Source organism: Calliopsis andreniformis, chromosome 2 (assembly GCF_051401765.1).
Source record: "Calliopsis andreniformis isolate RMS-2024a chromosome 2, iyCalAndr_principal, whole genome shotgun sequence".
In the NCBI taxonomy this organism is placed as follows: Eukaryota; Metazoa; Arthropoda; class Insecta; order Hymenoptera; family Andrenidae; genus Calliopsis; species Calliopsis andreniformis.
This window is the reverse complement of record NC_135063.1, coordinates 10,364,202-10,388,290: the sequence shown is the minus strand read 5'-3', so window position 1 is coordinate 10,388,290 and position 24,089 is coordinate 10,364,202. Positions and strand designations below refer to the sequence as shown.

The 24,089-nt window shown below is 42.0% G+C and overlaps 1 protein-coding gene and 1 long non-coding RNA gene across 3 annotated transcripts in view; one reads left to right on the top strand and one right to left on the bottom strand.

Annotated features, from left to right (window-relative positions):
• Positions 1–273: 273 nt before the first annotated feature.
• Rdl (Resistant to dieldrin) overlaps positions 274–24,089 on the bottom strand; it is an 83,994-nt gene continuing 60,178 nt past the window's right edge. The window contains exons 4-11 of the mRNA XM_076388825.1: positions 19,319–19,545; positions 17,665–17,747; positions 7,685–7,822; positions 6,353–6,490; positions 4,781–5,065; positions 4,025–4,173; positions 1,213–1,357; positions 274–540 (exon numbers count right to left, since the gene is read on the bottom strand). Of these exons, the coding sequence (XP_076244940.1) occupies positions 395–540; positions 1,213–1,357; positions 4,025–4,173; positions 4,781–5,065; positions 6,353–6,490; positions 7,685–7,822; positions 17,665–17,747; positions 19,319–19,545 (1,311 nt within the window). The 3' untranslated portion in view covers positions 274–394. The remainder of the gene's footprint in view (positions 541–1,212; positions 1,358–4,024; positions 4,174–4,780; positions 5,066–6,352; positions 6,491–7,684; positions 7,823–17,664; positions 17,748–19,318; positions 19,546–24,089) is intronic.
• LOC143185633 (uncharacterized) overlaps positions 13,741–24,089 on the top strand; it is a 130,172-nt gene continuing 119,823 nt past the window's right edge. Inside the window, exon 1 of one of the 2 annotated variants that reach the window (XR_013002942.1) lies at positions 13,741–13,768. This is a non-coding gene — a long non-coding RNA (uncharacterized LOC143185633). The remainder of the gene's footprint in view (positions 13,769–24,089) is intronic. The other variant, XR_013002940.1, reaches the window with a different exon arrangement.

Below are 24,089 nucleotides of genomic sequence, written 5' to 3'. Positions count from 1 at the left end.
CCCCTTGCTCGCTTGAGTCTTCGTCGAGGCTGTTGGTCTGACACCCCCCCGCGTCTCTGACACAGCCAGAGGCTATCTCGATCTGGCTCTCAGCGTCTCTTCTCCTCTTGGCTCTCTTTTTTTTCGTTTCGTTTTCTCGTTTCTTCGTTTGCTCGATTCAACGTCGATAGCGATTTAATTTTATACAATTTTTCTACCTGCCCCTTTCTCGATAATCACAGCGTTATTTTAGCCCATCCCTCTCGCGGGATACTGTCGGCTAGTGTTCTGGTTCCTCTTGCGAACTGGACTCTCACCGTCTGCCCCACCCTCTGCTTCTTATACTTTCGTGTTTCTGTCTCTTTGACCGCACGTTCTTGTCGCTGTGCGCGCGCGACCGTCGCGTCGCGCTCGTTTATTTCGCCTCCTCGAGCAGCACCAGATCGTCCGCCACGACGTCGCTGATGTGCAGGTAGATGATCCAGTACATCAGGTTGAAACAGACGAAGCAGACTGGGAACACGATGCGGGAATACTTGTCGATATCCGACGGCGTGATACCTGGAGAAACAGGAGAATCTATGCGTTATCTTGTCTTCGTAGGGGGTTTGTGTTTATTCTGAAAGGTGGCGAGGTGAAGGATATTATTTATTTATTTTATTTATTAATGGGCAAAAAGTTCCAATTTGTAAAAGAAAAAAATACAATAAAGGTGAGCGACAGAAACACATACGAAGAAAATCGAGATGAATTATATGACTTGTAAAGAATATATTTGATGAATTTGCGTTTATTCTGTCGACTTGAGTAGTTTCTAGAAGAATCTAATAAAATGCAAACACAGCTGAATACATAAGTACCTAATAAAATTTCAAACTCAATTTCCTTATGGAAGTGCTGCCCCCTAATCTTTTATTGAAGATTTTATTAAAAATTTGTCTCCATTTATCGAATACTTCCCCTATTTCCTTACAATAATGAACAAACCCTGCGCCTTGACTCAAAACCTAACTCTCCAAATAACTCAAATGAAACATCCCCGTAAAAATCTTTTGGCTAAGTTTGCAACCTCGACTTTCTAGCGGGAAATTTTATGGTACCAATTTTCTCTTCTTAAACTCATATCTCGGATCACCAAATGAGAAATTTCACGAGGTATATACGCTGTGACGGTATTTCAAGGCAGAAAAATCTCAGGTGGTTCGAAAGGGAGGAGAGGTATTGGGGTCGTACCGTAAAGTTTGCTGATGTCCTTGCCAGGATGGATGAGGTGCTGCGGCGCTGGCGCTGCCTCCTCGTCGGCTCGTCCATTTATGGTGTTCTCGAGCGTCCCACCTTTGCTATGTGCCTTCGGGTCGTGCACCTTGAACCGCACCTCCTGGACAACACGGGACCACTTACAAGAGACACGGCAGTTCGTCGGGGGTGTCCTTCTTCGAGGATAACCCCTTACTTCGGTAAATTCGCATGCGACATCGAGGGTGGGCAAACCTTTTCATCTATCTTTTTTCTTTTTCTTTTCTTCCGTCCCCTAATTCTACCAGTCTACTCTATGCCTTTTGCTTTGTGCTTAATACTTTATATGGACTTAGAATTTTGTGAAACAGTTTATAAAAATTTACAAAATTTCTTTCCGCAACAACTATTGTTTTATTCAAGGTGGATCGCATGGAGTGTTTTTCAATTTGCTCGTTTTTGAAATTGTTAGAGATGACAAGAAATTTCTGGTATAATTTTTATGGTATGCGAAGTGTTTTAAATCATCATCAGAGGAAATATCTCTCTGCTTGCAGGTATCATAATTTAATATAACTTGTGGTTTGTGTGACTTTTCGTTAGCCTCTGACAAGTTTTATTATACAAAACAGCTACGGCATAATTGCTGTATATTCACTCTTTAGTTATTTAAAAATACTGAAAGTTCTTTGAGCAAGCATCATCACAGGAAACGGAAGCTACCTAAAAACGTGAAAATTTATATCTACCATTTCATCTATGGGAAAACAACAATCAAATTATGAATCATAAAAACGTAGGTTTTAAGTTTCCCCGTTATTTAATGGCTTCCTAGGAAAAACATCGCAACACTTCATGCGATGCACCCTATATAATTATCCCTTTCATTACTTCGAAAGTAATAAATATAACATCCTGCATTCTAAAATATTCTAAACTAATTTGAACCAATATTCTCCGCCTAACTGATACCACACCAGAATCAAGTGCTATCCTCCATCTAGCGATAATAATCTAGCTACGAAAAAACTCACCTGACAGAACGACTCGAACTCAATTACTCCCTTCCTCTTTTTCGTCTCCCCTCTCATACTTTTCTTCTCAAACGACCGTTCATTTTCATTGAATTCGTGTTTAGAAATGTAATTGGATTCACCCGCGGCCCACAAGCCGCACCCGCCGTGCGAACGCGTGTTCGCGTTTAATCACGTTTGAAAGTCGACGAGCGGAGGAAGATACTGACAGCGTCGCTTTTGTCTACGCGTCATTTTCATTAATGTTTCCGGGTCGCCATTTTTTCTGATTCGGTGAAGCCGACCGCGAGTGAAATGACTGGGGACGCGGAGAAATCCTGTTTATACAGGGACCTAGAGAGCGCACGCACGCGTGTGTCAAAGGACTAGTAATTAATTCGCTCGGAATGAATTAAAACGTCCTTATATACGTTTCGTGGCGACATTTCGCGCGTCCTCCGTCCATCGCCTTCCTTTCACAGCCCTCTGTCTGTCCCCGCCACTCCCACCTTTAATATTTTTCATTCCCGCCCGACAATCCCCGAGATTAAAAGAAAATTTATAGTGCATCACGTTCCCGTGAACGAAGCGCGCCGCGTCCGGTGCAACGCGACCGAATGGGAATTCATTTCGCGGAACCTTTTAGCTTTTGACCTTTCGCTGGTTCGTTTGTTTTCTTCCTCCTCCCTTCCCCAATGTCGGATCTCCTTTTTTTCGAGCGAAAAAACATTTTCGGCGAAGAATCGAACCGTATCGCTGACACGATGTCAGTGATTGTGGAAAAGTTGAACTACGTTGAAGCGGAATTTGAGAAATTAGAAGAAATGTGGCGAGTGTTTTGGTAAGAGGCATGATGATGATGGAAGAAAATAACGCTGTTGATATCTTTGCTGATGAGGAAGCTCTACTGCGTCGATAAACCTTCTACTACTGAATGTTGAGTCTGTGAAGTAATTCGGGTAGAGAGTTTGGTCGAGAGAAATCGATGGGTACCATTTTTATAATGCATAGCAGATGGAAAAAAGAGCAATGAGTTGTAGATTCATTCCTGTGTCGTTTAAGAAGTGGTGGAGACATATTTGTTAGTTAAAGATTCAAAGACATCGTTTATGCGCTGCTTGAGTATGCTTCGAGTACCTCAGCAAAGTTCTTCTCACTTTGAAAAGCTTCTCTTATATCTAGGATAGTGTTCAGTGCAGCATCAGAGTGATAAAAGTTTAAAGGCTCATTTGAATTCTACTGTCGAGCTGCAATTAGAAGAATGCTTGTTCTACAACTTCTCTTGTCGTAAGCACTGCAATCGCAAACTTTAAAGCTACTTCAAATAAAAATGTAGTACCTTTAAAAGCTGACTCCAAATTAGTAATCCTAGAACTTAAGATATAGAAACTTTAGAAGAAGTATTGTGCCATTTATAACTCAAACAGAAGAACCTGAATACCTCAAGTCCTTAGTACAAAAAATTGCAGTTGCTAACTTCAGTGATGGTCTTCAAATTAATTACTTTAATACTTGCAAATCAGTCTCTAATGGCGAAACAAATATTTTTTCACCCATGAGCAAGCTGAACCCAAATCCCATCACTATCTTTCGATTTCTCTCAATGAACCCTTCACAAAGGCCCAAAGCAACGCCAGCAAGACTCTTTGCTCCAAAATCCTTCAGCAGGCTTAACACTGTACCTTCATCGAGCTAGATAACTAAAAGGCGCAACGTGCGGCGATGACGGCAACAGAAAGGCTCTAATTGGAAAGAAAGACAAAAGGGGACGTGATAGATCGGCCGATGTTACTCACAGTTTGCTTAGGCGCGTGGTCGCCATGATCACCGGGCACTCCAGGCGGTCCTGGATTCTCTCTGGCCGCTTTCATGCTCTCCGCTATTTTCTGGAAGCGGTTCTTCCTCATTTGAATCCTTTTTGCCATGTAGCCCACCGTGGCGTATTCTGCGAACACAGAGGGTCCACGCAGGTGACGAGACAAGACAGGTTGAAGCGACGAAATCATGTCACAGAACATAGACTCATCTTCTTCTCTTTGAGGGATTGGATTTGTAGTCGTTTGACGAGGAATGAGCGTTCAGATGTGTGTATTAACGTGAAACGATGGGTAGTAAATGGTATGGCGTATGAAAGGAATATTCTCAAAGATTGAGGATTTCATGACTCGTGCAATTGTTATCGCAAGAGGCAGGTTCATCTTCTGACGGAATTACTGACTGTGAAAGTTGCAGTGTCGCATTAAATGCAGTAGAATGTAATGGCGGTGATAAACTTAAATGTTAAGGGTCAGGGGTCTTAGGATGAGAATCTGCGCAGGTCTTCTACTTAGACTAGCTTAATTCTTAAATCTGTGTCAATTAACCACTTTTTATACAAATCTACTATGTCCTACAAGGTTGCCAATTTAGGACCACTTCTTGGAAATTCTACGTATTAATATTCATAAAGTGATGTCCTCTTGGGTTCAGTTTTGATCGTACGTTATATACACATCACTTTAGCGCAGAGATCTGCATGAATCCTCGAAACCACGATAAACGATAGTACTTACCGAGCAACGAGGCGAACACCATGACGAAACAGGTCCCCAGATAGACGTCGATGGACTTGACGTAGGAGATTTTCGGCAACGCCGCGTTCGTCGAGGACATTAGGGTGGTCATGGTGAGCACAGTGGTGACTCCGAGGGCCACCCGAGCGGGGGTCGCGTTTCGGTTCAGCCAAAAGCTCACCCACGAAATAATGACGATCAAGCCCGACGGGATGTAGATTTGAATCAGGTAGTAGCCCATTGACCGTACGAACTGGATCTCGCAGGCCAGCCGTGAATAATTTCCTACGATTAAAAGATAGACAGTTAGGACAGGGGGACGGAGAGGCGCCATGAAATGTCTCTTTCTCTCTGCCCTTCCTTTCTTTTCTTTCTCGTCTCTGTATCTCTCTCTTTCTCGGTCCCTTTTTCCATTCCCATCGCCTAGTTTGCTAGCCTCGTATCGACTAGAACAGAGGAGAAGCCCTCCGTCCTGTTTCGCTTCTTCTCGCAGATTTCTGTTGAGTTCAGAGGAATACGACGCACGAGAACTGGCGAGATGTTAAACGAAATTCGTTGACGATGGAACTTGGGTGTGCGTGGCGTGCTTGTGTAAGCGATGGCAAATGAGCAAGGATGTCGCCTGGGCTCGCTGGATCCGCCAGCGAGCCAGAGAAGGCGAAACGAGGAATCAGCGTGGATAGAAAAGTGCTGCAGTCAATCTGCAGCAATCTCCCTCTAGACGACCTTCAGCCCCAGAAGAATTCGCGACGTTCGCAGTGGAAAAATGGGATTTACTTGCAACCCTGATTGCTCGTTGCTTTTTGAGTGGAGATCAAAGAAGACGCGATGAGAGGAATGGCGATGTGTCTCGGGGTGAAATTACTGGAGAAGGATTGAAATGATCACTCTGTTCAGATATGATCTCCGGTAGTCTAATACTTCAAAAGAACTACCCTACAATCTGACTCCTAGGATTTTAGGTTTGGCTATTGGCAGAATGCAACTGAAGCTTCTTAAATTCAGGATCAAGGATTCAAATTACACCTTTGTAGAGGTCAAAGATTCCCTAGAATTACTTTCTTAGATTCCGAGGGTTCGCCAAGTCTAGCTATCGCTATCCTTAACTTCAGTCTTTGGGTTACTGCTACCAGAGTTCTAGAACTCTTGAGGCAATTTCTAGCAGACTTCGGGGAACCTTGAACTACTATTAACACTGATCACTGTTTAACTCCATGAATGAAGGGAACAAGCAATTAATCAAGGATCTCAGTCCTCTGTATCGAGACCGAAGGTATCTTTCGAAGCAAGGAATATCTAGCCTAGTCGCTCCCAACATCCACCAGGCTCGTGCGTCCGCTCGGAAAGGACGAGATCCCAAGAAAGAGAGAGATACACACGGTACAGATCGATCGATCGACGATTACTGGAACGTACAAGCAACGCCCTGACGAGCGACATCGCGGCTGCGGACATCGGATAGCGCTCACGTGTCTCTCCACCTTACCCATACCCGTTAAAAGCGAGGGTCTTGTTTTGTGATAAATTTTTTTTGGGTTTGTTGGTGGGGGCGGGGTTCTATTCATACATTACCAGTAGTCAGACTAATCTCCATGGCTCGTTGACGGTGACCAAGGACCTTGAACTGAGGGAGGGAGACCTCGTTGCTGACACCGACGCTGTTCGGTCCCTCGTTCCACTTGTACCGGATGTCCCTCATCGTGTATCCGACTGAAAAAATAGAGAGACCCCCCGCGGTTGGTACGTACCTTCGCGGAAGCCCTCAACACGCGTTTCAGCTCCGAGGGGGCCTCCACTTACCTCGCACCCCCGTCAAAACCCTAAGTCCGCTATTTCTCCCTCTTTCTTTACTCTTTTCTATCTTTCGTATTCCATCTTTGTCTCTTTCTCTTCTCTCTCTCTCTCTCTCTCTCTCTCTCTCCCTCTCTCTCTCTTTTCTTTCTATTCCATCTCTTATCTCCTCTTTCTCTATCCGTTCCAACATATCATTCACTCTCATTCCTTTGTCTCTATCTTATCTCAAGAATCGAACAAGCATTAGAGGACGTGTGAGCGGAGCTACTTTTGTATTTTCCACAGGTGTGACCTCGGTAGTCGACCTGCCCGACCCTTTTCCAGGGTCGCGGGACTGTCGTCACTCTGAGAGCCCGTCGTGTCGGTTTGATCTGATGTTGTGGATGGTAGGTCGGAGGTTGACTCGGTACTATTCTCGAGCGTGTCCTGTTTCGAATCGTTAATTAACCCTTTTGATGTTTCTGTACGTACGCGTGGGGCGTGTCGCGCGGGAGCCGTAGCATTGATCGTTAGCTAAACTCGTGGATGGCTTACGGCCGCGAGGATGTCACGATAGGGCCATGAGTATAGATGGTTCTCGAGATAGTACGTCGTCGATCTCGGACTTGGTGATGGAGGACTAAATCGGGATTCGATATGGGCAACGTATGACTGGGACAGAGTTCGTCTTCGTCCTTCGTTTCCGTGGATCGGAACGATGAGGTCGAGATTGGAGTCGATCGGTCGATTGGTCGAATGAATTGGCCCCGGAGGACGGGTCCTCTTAGCGGGCAAGCTCTTCGGAATAAAGATCGAACGTGTCCGCGGTAGAAGGCAACACGGTGATCGGGTGCATATCGGTGCGAGTTAACGAGGAACTAAACGATAGACAACGCAACAAGTTGAAAACTGAACGGAGCAGAATAAAGATTGTCGAAATGAAAGTATGAAAGGAACGAAAGAGAACGTATTGCTCCACACATACCGAACTGTTTTTTTTTTTACGGGCGTGTACACGCGTGTGAACATACAGAGTTACACAGTAAACTGGTCAATCATTCATCATATCTCCGCGAGAGCCTTTCTTGGACGAAGTTCTGAAGGAAGAACTAATAAGAGGGGGATATCTACCTGTAGATAGGTGTATGGTTGAATGTCGTTGCCTGTGACCGAGCACGCGAAACTGCGGTAGTTCCACCTCGTTCGAGATGCCGACCGACTGTAGGCCGGCGTTCCATTTGTACCGAATATCGCGCATTGTGTATCCAACTGCCGGGAGAACAAGAACACAAATATCTTCGCTCTAACATACAATAATTAGACACTCAAGTTTTGTGTTTGGGGTCTTGGGGGCAGGGTCGCCAAAGATATATAGGTGTTCCAAAGGTGGGTCAGGTGGTTCATGGGTTAGGAGATCGTAGATAGAAGCAAAATTTGATCCAGCACCCTAAGCCGTTCTTATCATTCCCTCTATTATACCCATACAATCACAAACTGTACTTAATCCCATATCGCGAGATTTAATGCAAACTTTGCTCGGCTTAGAGTGCCTTTCAGCGCTGCAAGATCGCTGGCGTATTCGAGCTAGGCGTAATAGTCGCTTGCCCGAAGTGAATAGATCAGTTCAGCCGATGTTGACTCGATCGAACTCGATGATCCTTCGGGCTGTTGCGCGTGTGCAGCGTTTAAACTCTTTCTTATGCACCCACGAGAGTCACTCCATGGAACTTCATTAAATTTCAAGATAACCGAGTTCCGAGCAGCCTATTGCCGCATCGCTGTTATCATTTGATAATCTGCCTCTCGTGCGTTCATAACTCTGTCGCATAATCCGATCTACGGTACAGTGCGAGCGGTCGAGGCCACCGAGAAATTACTATACCACTCATTAGCCCCTGGATCATCTCGTACCATCGACATGTCCCTTCGTTCGCTCTCCAACTTCGACAGTTTTCACAATCGATCCGAATTCACGCCTCTTTCTTCTCCCTCCAATGCCACGAGGCGGCCTCGAGCGCACATACCGTCCGAGAAACATTCCTCCGTAACTGAATCTTAGGTGATTACGATCGTTACACCGCATTCCAGGCACCAAAGTGGCATTCCATCGCGGCGGGCGGCCACATTGCGCGAACATCGGCGAAACGTGGATTAAGCGATCCACGCCGACCGGATGACTAAGAGCCGCTGGCGGGAGGACTATTCGAGATTAACTGCTTTTGTTTTTGGAACACGGAAATACTATCGCGCCCGTTCCGTTTGCTCATTTTCGTCTGGCAAATGCCTCGGCCGTAATTCCGCCCCGGCGGATGCTTTACTACGTCCTCAGACAGATTTATCCGTGCAATGTTCGCGGCTCTACGTTGCCGATTGCCAACTCTGATTTTCATTGTTCGCCGATGTCCCGTGATCCTCTGTTTCAAATACTGACGGGAGTGGCTTTCGAGACTTTGCTTTAAGGACGGAATTATGCGCTGTTTTTTTGACATTTTTAGACGTGCATCTTTTTCTGTTAAACTCTGGATTTATGAGAATTTTGAAAACGAAGGATTTCTTTGTTCATTGATTTTTTTAACTGGGTGGAGATTTTGATTTCGTTTGAAACTTATGGTAGCTCTGGAGAGAGCTCGTTGGAAATATCAGAGGATTTGTATTGTGGTTTGGTTGCAGTTGACGGTGAATATATTTTAGGAAATTCGATCATCTTCATTTCTAGTAAACTTGTATTAAATATTGCAAAAAAGAAAAAAAGAGTAAAGTGTTCTCATTTTTATTATCAGTTTTTAAGGCAGACTGTTTTATGAAATCCGAATATATCAGATTACACTTAATTCATTAAATTCCATATAGCAGGTCTATCGTCAAGAGAAATAATAAAATATTGCCAGCAAGTTTATTTTTATCACTCTGTCCGCAGTCAGCAGATAATCCTTTTTATTATTCATCACTTTATATTTACCCATTAAATTTAAATGCAAAGAACCATAATACTATTATTATTCCTGAATACAATACCACATCCAATACAATCTTCTATCTATTTCAATTCCCCTGCCAGAAGTTATAACTACCAATTCCAATCATTTCTAATATTCACCAGGAACTGCCTTCCAAACCAGCAAAACTTCAGCAATATTCAAACTTCTCATATCCACTTGAAAGCAACCGCGGTATTTGATCGTTATCATTATTACCCATTAAATATTCACGCGACTGCTTTCCATTTACCCGAAGGCTACAGAATTTTCCGTCACAGAATTTTGTTCGCGAAGCAAAAGCCGTTTTCGCCGATGCTCGTCGTGTCGTTCCGATGCGGCGTACGATAAACCGATCCAACACGAGAGAAACGTTTCAATAGAGATGTCCTGGATTGAGGGGCAACGTTAAGCATTACGGGGTCGAACGTGAAGGTGCGGAGTAGGAGCGGGAGGGGGTTAGAGAATGGTGGCCTTTGAAAGTACCCATAAGAGGGGGAGGTTTCGCGGCAACATTAGCAGAATATACCGAGGGGACATCGGTGATAGTGGTTGCTGTTACCAAAAGTTTAGGGTTATAAGACGATATAAGTGGAAAGTGTATAAGTAGAATATGGAGAAGCGAAGAAAAAAAGTCGTGCTTCGGCATGCATGGGGTGGGCGGAGGGGGATTCGGAAAATAGGTAGGTACACGCAAACACATGTGCACATGCATTAGGCGTTATATAATCGCATGCTTCGTGCCACGTAATTTTGTACCGTCATGCCCGATGCTGCATGCTTTGTGCTTTACCAGTGACACGAATTCTGAATACGGAACTTAATTTCCTCGTATTTTTTTTCTCTACCTTTTCTCTTTTCCACCAGCGACATGGAATACTCGCGCTTTTGCCACGTGAAGAGCTGTTTGGGTACTCGTTGAGCTCGAACCGAATTTGTAATAACGTTAACGGTTGTTTATATTATTTGTTGCACTTTTTGTGGCTCGCTACGAGCGTTAGAATTTCAGTGGTTGTGGAAGGTTCATAAATTCGGAGTCGAAAAAGTTACCTCATGAAAACGAGATGAAGAGATTGTAGTACTGGGATCGTCGATTTCCAGTTGAAATTTTTTAGAGAATCTAGAAGGGAAATTGGGCGATGTGCTCAAAAGTTTGTAGTGTCACTCGTAGAATTCATGAAAATGAACAAATTTAAATCTTCTACTGCAATGTTAATTTCTTTGCAAGATATCTCCAATTATAACGTTAAATAACTGTAATTTATTATTAAATATGCAGTGACAATTCGAAGAGCAAATGTGAAATTAGTTAATATCCAGACTCAAAAAATTGAAGTAAAGGGAATGCATAAAATATCTGCCCAGTAAAACCTGAACTTCCAGCTACGAAAAAGCTCCATCTCTCATTAATGGACTGCGGATGTTTCTGCATTTATGAAAATTCAAATTGCGCAAAACACTATAGAATGTACGTAATATGCAAAAATATGCAAAGCAACCGAAGAAAAGTATACATTATAATATTTAAAGGGTGAAACAAATTTCCATTTAGATTCTATTTTATCAGGTAGGTTACAGAAACCACAAATTTCCATGCGTATCCGTACTCTACTCGTTAACCATTTCCACCATCTAGACCCCCAAAGAGGAAGCAGAGATCGATGACCCATCGACCTGCATCCCTCCCAGTACCTTCTTCACCGTTCCATATCGTTCCCCCAGCGTAACCTCGCCCTCGAGTCAAGGAACACGTTCATTTACCCAGCTCAGCTATCGGTAAACACAGTGGGCCTGGCCAGCGGCCCGCAACAGCATCGACTCGAGCTACTCGCAGCCAAGAGTAAGCGAAAGCTCGACACAGGCCAAAGTAATGTAAAAAAAAAAAAAGAAAAAAAAGAACGAGATCGAGAAATTCGGTCCTGGATAGAGCGAACTAAAAATTGCGTCACGTGCCAGTCTACATGCCAACTGACTTGATTCATCTACTTGTACAAAGGACGTTCCACTACGAATTGTCTAGCATAACACGTAAGAAAAAAATGGCCATTAGGGGGATAGAAAGGTAACCAGTTCGGAATAATGACAAACAAATATACCGGTTCAGAGTCATAGTTCATAACCAGATACCATAGGCATACCGAACGAGGGTGGGGCCACGGCGTCACGTCGTGGCTAGAATGCTGCAGTCGTTTCGTTCGTTTACATGCGCTGGGCTAGATGCACAATGCGTTTTAATTCGGTCGCACCGTAGTCGACACGTCGTTTCTGTGTTTAGCCTCCTTCGGGGCTGGCCGTCGTCGGCCCTTACTACGTCCCCGGACACGAGGCTCAGTGCTATATGTCGGAGGCTTTTTTTTAAAAAAAAGGGGGGGCAAAGGGGTCCTGGGGCTTGGTATGTGATACAGTGATGGTTAGTGGTGGTGGTGGTGGTAGTGGTCAGTGGTGGTGGTAGTGGTGGTGGTGGTAGTAGTATGTGATAGTGACAAAGTGGTGACGGTGTTTCAAAGTAGCACACGTTCGTAGACTTCCGTCTTTGGAGCCGACGTTTTTTCGCCATTTTCGATCCGAAAATACTCTGGTATGTACAGCCGTGCGTGTGCTCTATGGTTGTTCTCAAGTTTCAGTGCGATTTCTCCGTCGATCGGCACGTACTCCCCTTTCCGTTCGAACTAGTTTTCTTTTTCGTAGGTATATTTTCCCTACTCAAGTCTCTTTTCGTTTCGAAAGCAGCTGCGTCTGCAGGTTCCCGAATACGGGAGAACTTGGACCCGATACCGAGACAGTTCGAGGCGACTTGCCCCTCGAGTACCATGTGGGTGCGGAGAAATTACACGTTCGACTAAGACCGATACGTGATAGTTCACAACATAGTGGTAAATTGGTAGAGTGGAGACCCTTCGGAGGATGCTCGTAAATACGATTAACGGTTAAGTATGGTTCTGTGTCACGCAGGTTGTGATCGATGGCGCCAGATATTCACTATTCGTTTTCTGAGACCTCTCTTCGAGGTCTTGCTTCGATTATTACACTGTTTTCCATGTTTTGCTTTGTAAACCACCACGAGAAGCGTTCGCCCTCAAACATCGGTCGGCTCGTGGTCCACCGTCGGTGGACCGACGATCGACCGTGACTCTTGCGTGATCGAGCTCACTGCCTGTCGTTCGGGGTTACTGCAAATTGCACGTCCGCTCTCGTCCACGATCACAGCGTCGTGTAACTGCCGATCGCGATTACATGGGAACGCGTGTCGCGTTAATGCGTAACACTGCGCGTGGAACCTGCTAAATTGGCTCGACGACAAAAGGGTCTCTGCACCGTCTTGTCTCTGTTTTCGTTTCTGCTTTCAAACGGCAATAATTTACAGGCTTGACCAAGTTGTCGTTGACAGGCCTCGCTGCGTCAATAAATTGTGATAATAACGAACAGTCGTGTGACTCGATAACGAGATTAAAAAGTGCAGACATTGACGAATCGCTTGAAATTTTAATTAATACGTCGACGATGATACGCGGATTTACTATTTCCTGTAAATCAAAATATATCCGGGATAACGTTACGTGCATCGTTGCGTGAGAGTGCCGATGGAATTTTTATTTATAATTAACAAAGGGCGTTTTGCTTGGAAAAACTGTGCTATGACGTTTTTATTAGAGGAATGAAAATTCGAGCATCAATAGGATTAAATTGAGATAAATTGTGGGGGATTAACGAAGCGTTAAAATATGTATAGTAAAAAAAATGTTCCACTTCTGAATATCGTGTCAAAAATCACGGTAAGTATACACTTTTTAGAAATTTGATAAATTTTATGGGTATCATAAAGATGAATCGAGTTTTTTGGAGTACTACCTACCTATAGTCTGATATTATATCATTTAGGACTACCTTTTTCAGAATATGTACATTTTATCGTTCTTTTGTTTTTTTGAAGTTTATTACAATCTATATTAAAATACCATAGTTATAGTTTAAAAACAGGACCATAAAAATTCATTTGAATATTTACTCGTTCACTGAAAATAAGTATTATAAAAAAATGCATCGAATATATAAAAATCTGTTTATTAAATTTCTTAATGCACCGTATCAGAAAAAGCTTCCTCCACCCATCTTCAGCTTATTTTAACGCATGAAGTCCTCTCCTTGAGCTACTAATTGCATCCTATTTAATTTTCCAGGCCCAGGATAACGTCCCAGAGAAGTCAGGCAGCGATTATCGTCAGATCTCTCGTCCATTTGCGTAAGTAGCATCAGCCTCGATATTAATTGCTGTTAATTACCATCCCACGATGGATGGCGTAAAGAACGCGGCTCGTTACGAAACGGGACAGAAAATATTTCGAATGGACAGCAATAATTCTGGGCAGCGAGGCTGGGGGGGCAATTAAGGACGAAAGCACGATCCAGCTTTCCGCCTCGTCCGAAACTAATCAACGAACTTGGTCAAGTTACTTTGATATCTCGAGTGTCCGACTTCCGGCGGCCTTTCGTTCTGTCCCTGCAAACGACTGACTTTTAATATAGATCTCTTAGCCGAAACGAGTTAGGAGCGAAACTTTTTCCATTGTCCTCCGGGTATAGATTACCAATCTGGGCTGTAGTCTCGAGGCACGGTATAATCAAAGGCACCGGATGCGTTTCACGACTCTTTTTGTTTTCCTGTCATTCCGGCCGACCTGTGTTCCACCTTTCTCAGCTCCCTGGTCGTTCGTCATTTAGCTGGATTTTATCAGCTATTTATCAGCTGTCTACCCGTTCGGGTTATATTTCTGATAATGTTATTAAGGGATCTGTGATTTGTATCCTACGAGATGTCTCGTGATCTACGATACAATTGGAAAATATTGCACTTTATTGACGGGGAAATAGGATTGTCGTACGTTTGGTACGATAGGTTTAATATTTGAAATGGTGAAGATTTTGTGGTTGATAGTCTTTCAAATAGATCGGTCTCGAGACATTCTGTAAGGTAAGAGAGAAAATTCGTGCTAAATTTTAGTTAGACTGGTCTGACTATAAACAGGTAGCATTCTATTCTGTTTGTGTATGATGTAGATAGGACCCAAGGGTTTCTAGTCGATGGGCTTCAAAAATACAACATGGAAGAGGCTTTCTATTTTATGCATGCTGCATCTTCGCATACTTAGAAACATCGACTCACATAGGAATCATTGTATATGTATTCACGTGTATATGTGAAGTTGAAGCATGCATTAGACAAGGTTCTTCTCTTCCTTGCATTTGAAGTTAAGAGACTAGAAAGCTTTGGGTTGTGTATACACTGTACAACGATGAAAGTAGAATGTTACCTGTCTGTAGTCAGACGCGCAGAACAGAGGGATTTACACGTATGTCTACTTGCTGAAATTTTAAACTTCCTTGTTTCAGGCACAAAGCTCCATTATTATAGACAAGACTATTTGTAAAGGCTTCTAAAAGTCAATAGTCTTACAGAATTTAAATCGAGCAAAATGTAGCTTATTAATGGTCTGTTTAATTATTTCTCTTATAAAGACTAATTTGCTTCTGAAGCGCATTTTTCATTGAACTTTTGAAGAATTTTTATTTTCAATGCATGAACTGGAAAGGTGGACGCTAAAATAAAATTTCACTCGAACAATATTTACAAAAAAATATTAGTCTCTACATTATTATATTTCACAAGTATACTAATTTGTTCGCCCGTTTTTAATTCGACCTCCGCCATCGTTATTAATAAATTACTACTTGTCAAATAATGCACTCCGCGAACTTTATTCGAACCAGCACGAATTACCGATAATATCTATATCGTTATCGAAAGCCCAGGCGAACGCCTGGCCACCGGATTAAACGATACAATTACCGAACTTATTGATAGAATGAGACAATGATTTAATGGCCACTGGAACGCCGTCGTAATTACCAGCAACATTTTAATCGGTTCCATCCCTGTTCCCCTCATTTATCAATAAACATTTCTAACGAGTTACCGTGGTATCGAATCGCCCTCGAACTCTCTATGACGGTCGCGTCACGATCGATTTAGGACGATTAATTAACGCGTTGAACCGAGCGAGCATTTGCAACAAAATTTTGACCACTACTATCTCACCGAAAGGTCACAGAATTTCTCTTCGTAGAATTAAACACCGAACACCATCAAAAGGCGGGGTCTAAAAAAAGACACGAAGAGAAGAGAGCAACCGGGCATCCTCTTTCGGTTTCACACACCCATTATTCGCGTGCAATTTGCAGCAGTGATAGAATCGGCGCGAGCTCGTGACAATACGCACCACGCACACTCTCGTTCACACCTCGCAGCCAGACAGAACCCATTCGCGCGGCCACGCATCAAGGTGGTTAGCTTTCTCGTCCGTGCCACCGTACACTGGTGTGTTTCCGGGGGCGTTTGCGCCTTTCTCGCTTACGAGAAACCTTTTTTACTCTCTACGCTCTCGTTACGCTATACTATGCCAGCCTAGAGCGCAGCGGCTCGTCTAGTCGAGCCGTGTGCCGTCGACTCGTCTCGTGCTGAAGTCAACGGCCAGGTATTTTGCGTACACGGCGAGCGCCTGGATCGAGAGCCTGGACCACTGTCGTGGACGATTCTCGTCGAGGTACCCTTTGTTGCTCGCACACTGTGCTTTGTCGCCGAACTGGACGCGTGGTTCGATCGATCGCGATGGATAGACCGAACACTGTCAACACGGTTCGCTTGCCTACTGTTGCAAGTAGAATAGGAATATACTGGATCAGACTGCGTCATACTGTAGCAAGTACAATAGAAATATGATATGTCAGACTCTAACCTAGTATAATGAGTAGAATGGGAATATAATATATCAGACTATATGCTACTGGCGTTAGTAGAATAAGTATATAATATATCAGACTATCTCGCTATAGGAAGTAGAATAAAAATATAATATATCGGACTCTATCTCACTGTAGTAAGTAGAATAGGAATACATTATATCATATATTATCCCACTGTAGTAAGTAGAATAGGACTTTAATACATCAGACACGAATCTACTGTAGCAAGTAGAATAGGAATATACTATATCAGACAGATTCCAAGAATTAGAGTCTTCTATTCTTACAGTAGAAAAAGCTTCTTAAATCTTCTTTTTCTACACTCGAAGCTGTTGATTATCATTATTTCTTACCCACTAAATGAGATTAATTTCTCAAGAGCTCTTACAGTATCTCTCGCAGTTTAGGTTTCCTCCTTAAACTACTTGCAACAGTCGCGACCACCGAAACACGCCCCCAGTTCCGCGTGTTCACGACGTCACGTCGGTAAGAGTGATCGTGAACACTCTAAAACTCAATAAGAGTGAGCGAGAGAGCTGGTGAGTGAGCGAGTGAGTGAGTGAGTGAGTGAGTGAGTGGACGGAGTGAATGAAAATGATTCGAGGCGATGACGCCCGGATCAGTGTGACTGACTCGTGTGTTGGTGAGCGTGTGTAAAGTGGTGAGTGATGGACAGACAGACAGATAGACAGATAGATAGACAGCTAGAGAGGAGAAGACAGAGAAGTCAGAGGGAAAAATGGGTTTGGAGGAGGAGGTGGAAAGGGGGGTGGGTTCGCGTCGAGAAGGGGGTCGGATCGTGGTTGTCCAGGGTAGCGATATTTCGTATGAGCGTGTAAAAGAAGAACATACGAGGTTTCATTAGTCTCTTTCAAGAACTCTTTTTCTGTGTCTTTTGTACGCTTGACGCGTATATGTACACACGGTGGAAGTGTCTTTCTGAGTCTATCTCGAAAAGGGTTGAAAGCGATGTACAGTTGAGTCAGGTTTAATCAACGGTAATCGACCCTTGGCTTCGATGACGTTCTCGATCTGCTTATGGCAAAGTTGAGTCTTTGGTCAACTGTTCAGAGAAATTTGGAATAGGGTCTTTAATAGAAGCACTGATTTTTAGTGGGTGGAATATTAATATTAATGAATGATACTCAACGATTGCCATTTTCGATCGACACTGTTGATGCACAATGATAAGACACGGATCGTATGTTTCCATGTAACGTATGTGGCGTGTCTGTGTGATAGTGGACAGAGGCGAGTATGTCGAGTCATTTCTCAGACTGTCTCTGGTTTTGGTATGTATATACGTATGCACTTATACACTCGCACGTGCGTACTTACAGCTCTCGATCTCGATATGGCAGAGCTGTCGGTCCATCGGAAAGTATTGCAGATTCATTGGACACGATGCTGTGATCGTTAAACTGCAACAAACGTAAATGATGCATTCAGTGTATGTATCCAGAAACTTTGGCGCGGATCGTTTAGGTTTTAATTAAATTATTCCAGAAGTAATTCAATTAATCTTTCTCGAGTGGTGTGCTATTACTCTTCTAGAAGAGAAAAGGATAATGGTGATCGATTTCAATTAAGTCATGAGGCCTGTGTTCGAATTTTTAGTAAATTAGTTTAAAACATATTGGTCAGAAGCTGCCACTGAACTTTGAAGCTAATGTTCTACTATTGGATTCATTCAAACATAGACACCTTAAATTTCAAGCAAATCAGTTCTAAGTTGATCATTATCAACTTTTAACTACATTTTCCAATTTTACTTCAACTTTAGTTACACCAATATTCAAGTAGCCACAAAAGCACGATTTATAACGATAAACAAATTTTTCTCAAAGATGCTCAAAAATCTCTAACTTTTTTCTCGTTTGAATAAACGAGGATCGTTACTTTAAACGAAGGAAATTTATCTTCCATCAAGTTCCCTCAATGTATTTCGTGTTCTGTCACGCTCGAAACGCCCTTAAATTTCTAGATCCGGAAAGGAGCTTAATGTAAGGGAACGAAAGGATGAGCAGAGGCAAGTTAGGTATGCATGGATCGTCTGAATATAGCAGCGGCGTTAATACCGGAACACTCTAGACTGGTTTACAGGGGATGGATAGGGGTGATACGGGGGACGGAGACGAGTGGTGGCGGTGACGACCGATGTTGGGAACAAATTTGTCGTGGCTGGTACAATTGCTCCCTCAAGTGCCTCGGTTGCTCCTTGGCAGTAAGGGGTATCGAACCTCGGGCTAAAATCGCGTCTGAACGTGGCAATTCCATCGCGCTGCTCTTTTCGCGCGAGAAAATCTGTTCCATTACTTCGAGATTCTCTTTCGTTCTTATATTCGTTCACTATTTTTTTAGTAATACTTAGATATTCTACAACAATTTTGTACAAAACATTCAAATTTTTCTAATGAAAAATTGAGTGGTATTAGTTATATTTTTAAAATCTTTAAATTCGATATATTAATTAAGTGTATGACAAATTCAGTAGTACGTATGGTATACAGTGTAGTGATTAATCTTGATGATAGAGATAGAGAGGTAGATACACTATTTCAGAAGTATATAATTTATTCAATTAAATTCATTTCCTTTTCAACGTTTCAAAAGAACCAACATAGCCTCCATTAAAATTTAATGAAAGGATTCTTGTATCAGTATCTGTATGTAGATAGAATACTCTTCTCTGAAATATAGTTTCCCCAATTTTAAACCTTCGATTTTTATTACTACAATAAAAGGATTATTATACTATTATATTATTATACTAGGTATATTTTTATTCTGCAATAGAATTTGAATTTGGATCATTCATTAGTAGCACTGAAAGAAGTTGCTTTAACCAGTCCATGAAAAGAAGTAAAACCAAATAGATTTGGAGCAACTTTCATTCACTTGCTACCACGTTCAAGAGTCCTCGTTCACAGTAATCAGAGAGCAAATACAGTAGAAGGATCAAATTGTTAAGGAGACACTAGTTTGAACTCACCGTATACTACGCGTGATGCTTCCAGAATGATGAATACGAATGAACTCGTTGCTGGTGGTAGCGATGTGAAAGTACGACTGTTTCTCGTTGACGAAGAAGGTGTCGGGCACCCAGATGTTCTTGATGAACTCCGAGCCGACGCTCAGCGTTTCGACGCCCGTTCGTTTCTTGAACGCGAGCCTCGGGTCCGTCCAGAATTGCCGGAAGTAAAAATCCAGCGTGAAGTCCTGACACGAGACACAGGGGAAAGAGTTTCATTAGGCACCATCAAATCATATCGTCCAAATGGCTCCAAACTCGACACGCGAGGAAAACGTGGAAAAACGTAAAAGTGCAGAATTCTAGCAGAGCTAATCCTTTCTCAAGCAACACGAAGTTTAAAAAGTTCAATTTTAATGGTATTGCGTTTGAAAAGGTGAATTCATTCCAATCGCGAACAGAATCAAACCGTGACCTCCTAAACTAACAGTGTTACGTTCGAACGACAATGTGTTCATTAAAAATAACAAGATTTCGTTGGTACGTGAGCAAGAAGACAAACGTGGACCAGATATCACAGCCGGATAGCGTTGGACCACATATCCAGTGGTATCTCTGATCCTGGTTTATGCGAATAAATAGATTTGCATCGATTAAATACGCTTTGATTTATAGGGTAGGTCACGCGCGTTCAAAATGCGCGCTTTATCTGCTGGCAAATACGATGGGCTCGCGCTCGAATATTCAGAAAATTTAAAATAGGCACTATAAAGATATTTAATTTGTTCGATTCCAAGAAATTTTATTCAAATTGTTAGCTATAATAGAAAATACACTGGATATCTTTTTTCGAAAAGAATCATACAAAAAATTCTTCCCGTTTATTTGAAACTATATCAACCGCGCCAAATATGATTCTAATTAGCCTCTCAAACCCTAAAAAAAATAATTTATGAAATAAATTCACACAGTTGGTATTTCATAAACTTTCTACCATCCTTCATACTTAACTAACTGATACACTGTTTTACGTTTTTCCAAATTTTCTTCGCTTATCTGTTTCTCTCTCATTGAGGGAAATAGGCGGAAAGGAGTTTCGTTTTCCAACGAGAGTCTAAAATCTCGCAGGAGAAAGAGAGAAAGAGAGAGACAGGTCGCCGTACGCGAGGTTAAAACGAAATCGAAGAAATAGCGAGACGTAACACGGTCGGAAACGAAACGTAGAGCGACGCGATCGGATAAGATAGGGTCTCGAGCGGTCGGTAATGGGAGAGGAAACGCAGGACTGAGATCGTGGACGTCGACAGGCACCTTGAAACCCTTGTCGACCGATATCGCCTCTTCTCTGTGCCTCTACAACGTGTCGTGGTTATCGTAACGCGCGAAATCGGCTACTTGAACACTCACGTAACCCTATCGAGGCCTCTTCAACGTCTCACTCAGCGTTCCCTGCCAGACTCCGATTAATTTGATTGGCTGAAATTTCTTTAGCCAACGATTTGCCTGTCTGCCCAGTAAATCTGGAACTACTGCGTGGTTCAGTTAAAGTCTTCGGTGGAATTTTGAATCTCAGAGATTTTCGGGAGTGCTGAAAAATTGGGACTGCGAGTATTTAAATGGATTAATTTCAAGCGTGTTAAATATGTGATATGGGAATGAATTCTTTTGGTAGATTTTCATGGATTATTTTGTGGCAGTGTAACGGGGACGTATTAGTAGCTAGTTGTCACTGAATTTTTAGTTTTAGTAATTTTTGTTAAATATTTCTTCATTCAACCTTTGAAATTTCTTTTTAAAAAAGTTTGTATTCTAAATTGTACGACTTATATACTCCTTTCATGTGAATTAGAGAAGCGTGATAAGACGTTTCAGTACGTAGTGCTTTCACCAAAACCTAATTTCTGAAATTACAGAGTACTATAGTGTAATGGCACTTGTAAAATGGTGACACGAAGATATCAACATTTATTACAGAGTTAGTAAGCTGAGACTGATGGAGGTCCATGAGGGACAATGTGAGTTATGTATTCTGTGTAACTAAGAAGTATATAATTTACTTGCATTAATATCAATTTGAGATTGTAAATCACAAAATCAATGCAACTCTCACGTAACCTTATCGAGGTCTCTCTTTAATGTTCCATTTCTGGTCTATACTGCCAACCTCTTTTTAGAAAGCGTTTTAGATGTCATTCTGTCACGAAAATTTTCCACAGAGATTATCTTTAAAATAAACTGCTATAATACCTACTTCTAATCGTAGGTTCGAAAAGAAATCCTTGATTAAGAAAATTACACAAATGCTCTGATATATTTAAAGAAGTTCAAAGCAAGCCTGATGGTACTCGAATTTAAATGATCCAGAAATGAATCTCTCATTTCATCAGGAGATTCGAATTTTCAATCTCCCGTGATCATACAAAGCTCGTAGAGCACTGAGTCACGGCTCGATTTAAAGGATTTTGCACGATTTTAATACAGAAAGGGCAGCTTGGAAATCCCGTAAAATTGAATGACTTCCATCGGTAATAAATGATTTCGCGGCAGGTTATTTGAGTTCAGGCAGACGGAAGATCGCGAAACGCTCGATCAAAAATTTTACGCATGACGAGGGAATCGGAGCGCGACTGAATGAACGGCATTTTGCGCGCGGCGCGATGGTTCAACAGGGAGAGAGTGAAAAGATTTAATATTCCAAGCCTCTGTTCCCCCTTCACCGACCATCGCGTTAATAATTGATCGCCGAGCAGGAATATCGTGATTTAAGCGACTCGAAATAGATTCACGTCGAAAGAAGTAGCGCGTTTTGAAATATTCAAGGGTTCTTAAGCGCTTAAAGTTTGATCACTTCGGCCGGGGAAGAGGTAGGCCGATTCGATTTCGATGGGACTCGTCGACGAATTCATCGAACATTGTAGCGTGCTGCTCGACGAAAATTAGCGGCGGCTAGGGGCGAGTAATTCGCCCGATAAAGAAAGTTTAAGTGACTGAGCCGAAGAGTTGGGGCGCAATCAACTGGGCCTCGATGACTAGATTTATTATTCGAGGTCGAAGTTTCCTGATTATTCTATTATTAGAGGGACGTAATTGCACGTGAGCGCATTTAAACGCGCTTAAAGTTTTACTAACGAAGACGCTATTAAAAGTTCGCTTATCAGACTTGGGTAACGCACGCATCGATTGCATCGTTAAAAGATGATTATGTTTATATTGTTTGGTGGATTTAGTAATACAACAATGTAAAGATTTGAAGAGTCAGGGGTCCATGATTTTAGAGTTCCAGAGATTGAAAGATTTAGGGATTCAATGGTTCAGGAACTTATGGATTTACAAATTCAGAGGTTCAAGGGTTGAAGGTTCCAGAGGTTCAGGGATTCAAAAATTGAAAGATTCAGAGATTCTGGAGTTCAGATTAAAAGATTTGAAGATTCAAAGATCTAATGAATAAAAAAATGTATAACTTCGAGGAATATCTTCACCATATTTCAGGACATTTATTTATGTGATTCAGGAGAAAAAGACTAAATGAATATTTTCGTCATAAATTTGTAGCTTTGAACTTATATTCCGACTAAAGTTATTTCGTTCAAATTTATAGATACAATTTAAAAACCACTATGAAAAAAATATAACCATAGAACATAAAACAGCCAGAATGTTTTTAGAAAGGCTGAATATTTCAACCGTAAGTCACATTTTTCAAAACAACTGTCCAACATATAGTCGAAAATCCAACAAAAAGTGTTCCATTTTAAAAGAATAAAATACTTGACAATTTTCAAAACTATAACTCATCTGACAGCAAGGGAATTTTTATTACATTATTGGGGTCAAATATTTCATCCCCAAAATCGTTGTCATATCGTGAATGGAAAAACAAGAAAATACTCGCAATTCCAATCTCTGTTAACATATCCCACGTGTTTACGCTTCGGCTATAAAATCTGGACGATAGTTAGAAGTTTGAGCAGATAATTCGATGCAACTGGAAATTACGCTGGGTTGGAGGTAGTTTCGTATAACACGATACACGGTTCGCTCATCGGATCCCTGTCGACATGGTCGATCTCAGTCAAGGGAGTTTCACGACGCGAGGGTATTTCGTGTGTACACGCGAAAGCGGTAAGGTGCATGGACCTGTGTATATGGTGATTATATGTATTCCATACATAGACTATGACTACTTGGGCATGGCTACTACGTGCAAGCATGCTATTAGAGACTCTATCGAGCGACATGCACAGTCTACGTGTACAGCGGAGGATGGATCTTAACTCTGACTGTAAATACTTATGTCTAATCGAACTTCGAACTTGACAACAGTGGCAACGAAATGTACACCAGGATCTGAAAGTTCTTAGAAGTTTAATGGAAATTATAATAACGCATTCTCTTTATGTTCTGTAAGGAATCCTCGACGATTTTATTCGTCCGTTTGATATCAATTTCTTCTAATCTACTATTTATCTTATTCTATATGGTTGTATCGTATATTACTGATATTATCACTGAAAAATTTCTAAGGAAGTTAAGACGAATTTTAAATTTCTGAAGGGTCTCTGAAAATCATCCTATCAGCTATATTACTCCTACAGCTTCATGTTCAGTTGAGTATTTAAGAAAAAATTCAGTAATCACACTTCTATCTCCATTGACTACGAGAAGACTTTAATCAACCCTTAAACAATTCCATCATAGCAGATGTTGAATAATCGTTACACGAAATGTATCATTTATTCTACTTCGCTCGACGTGTATTTTACCTGATCTGTATAAAAACCTTCACCCCCGT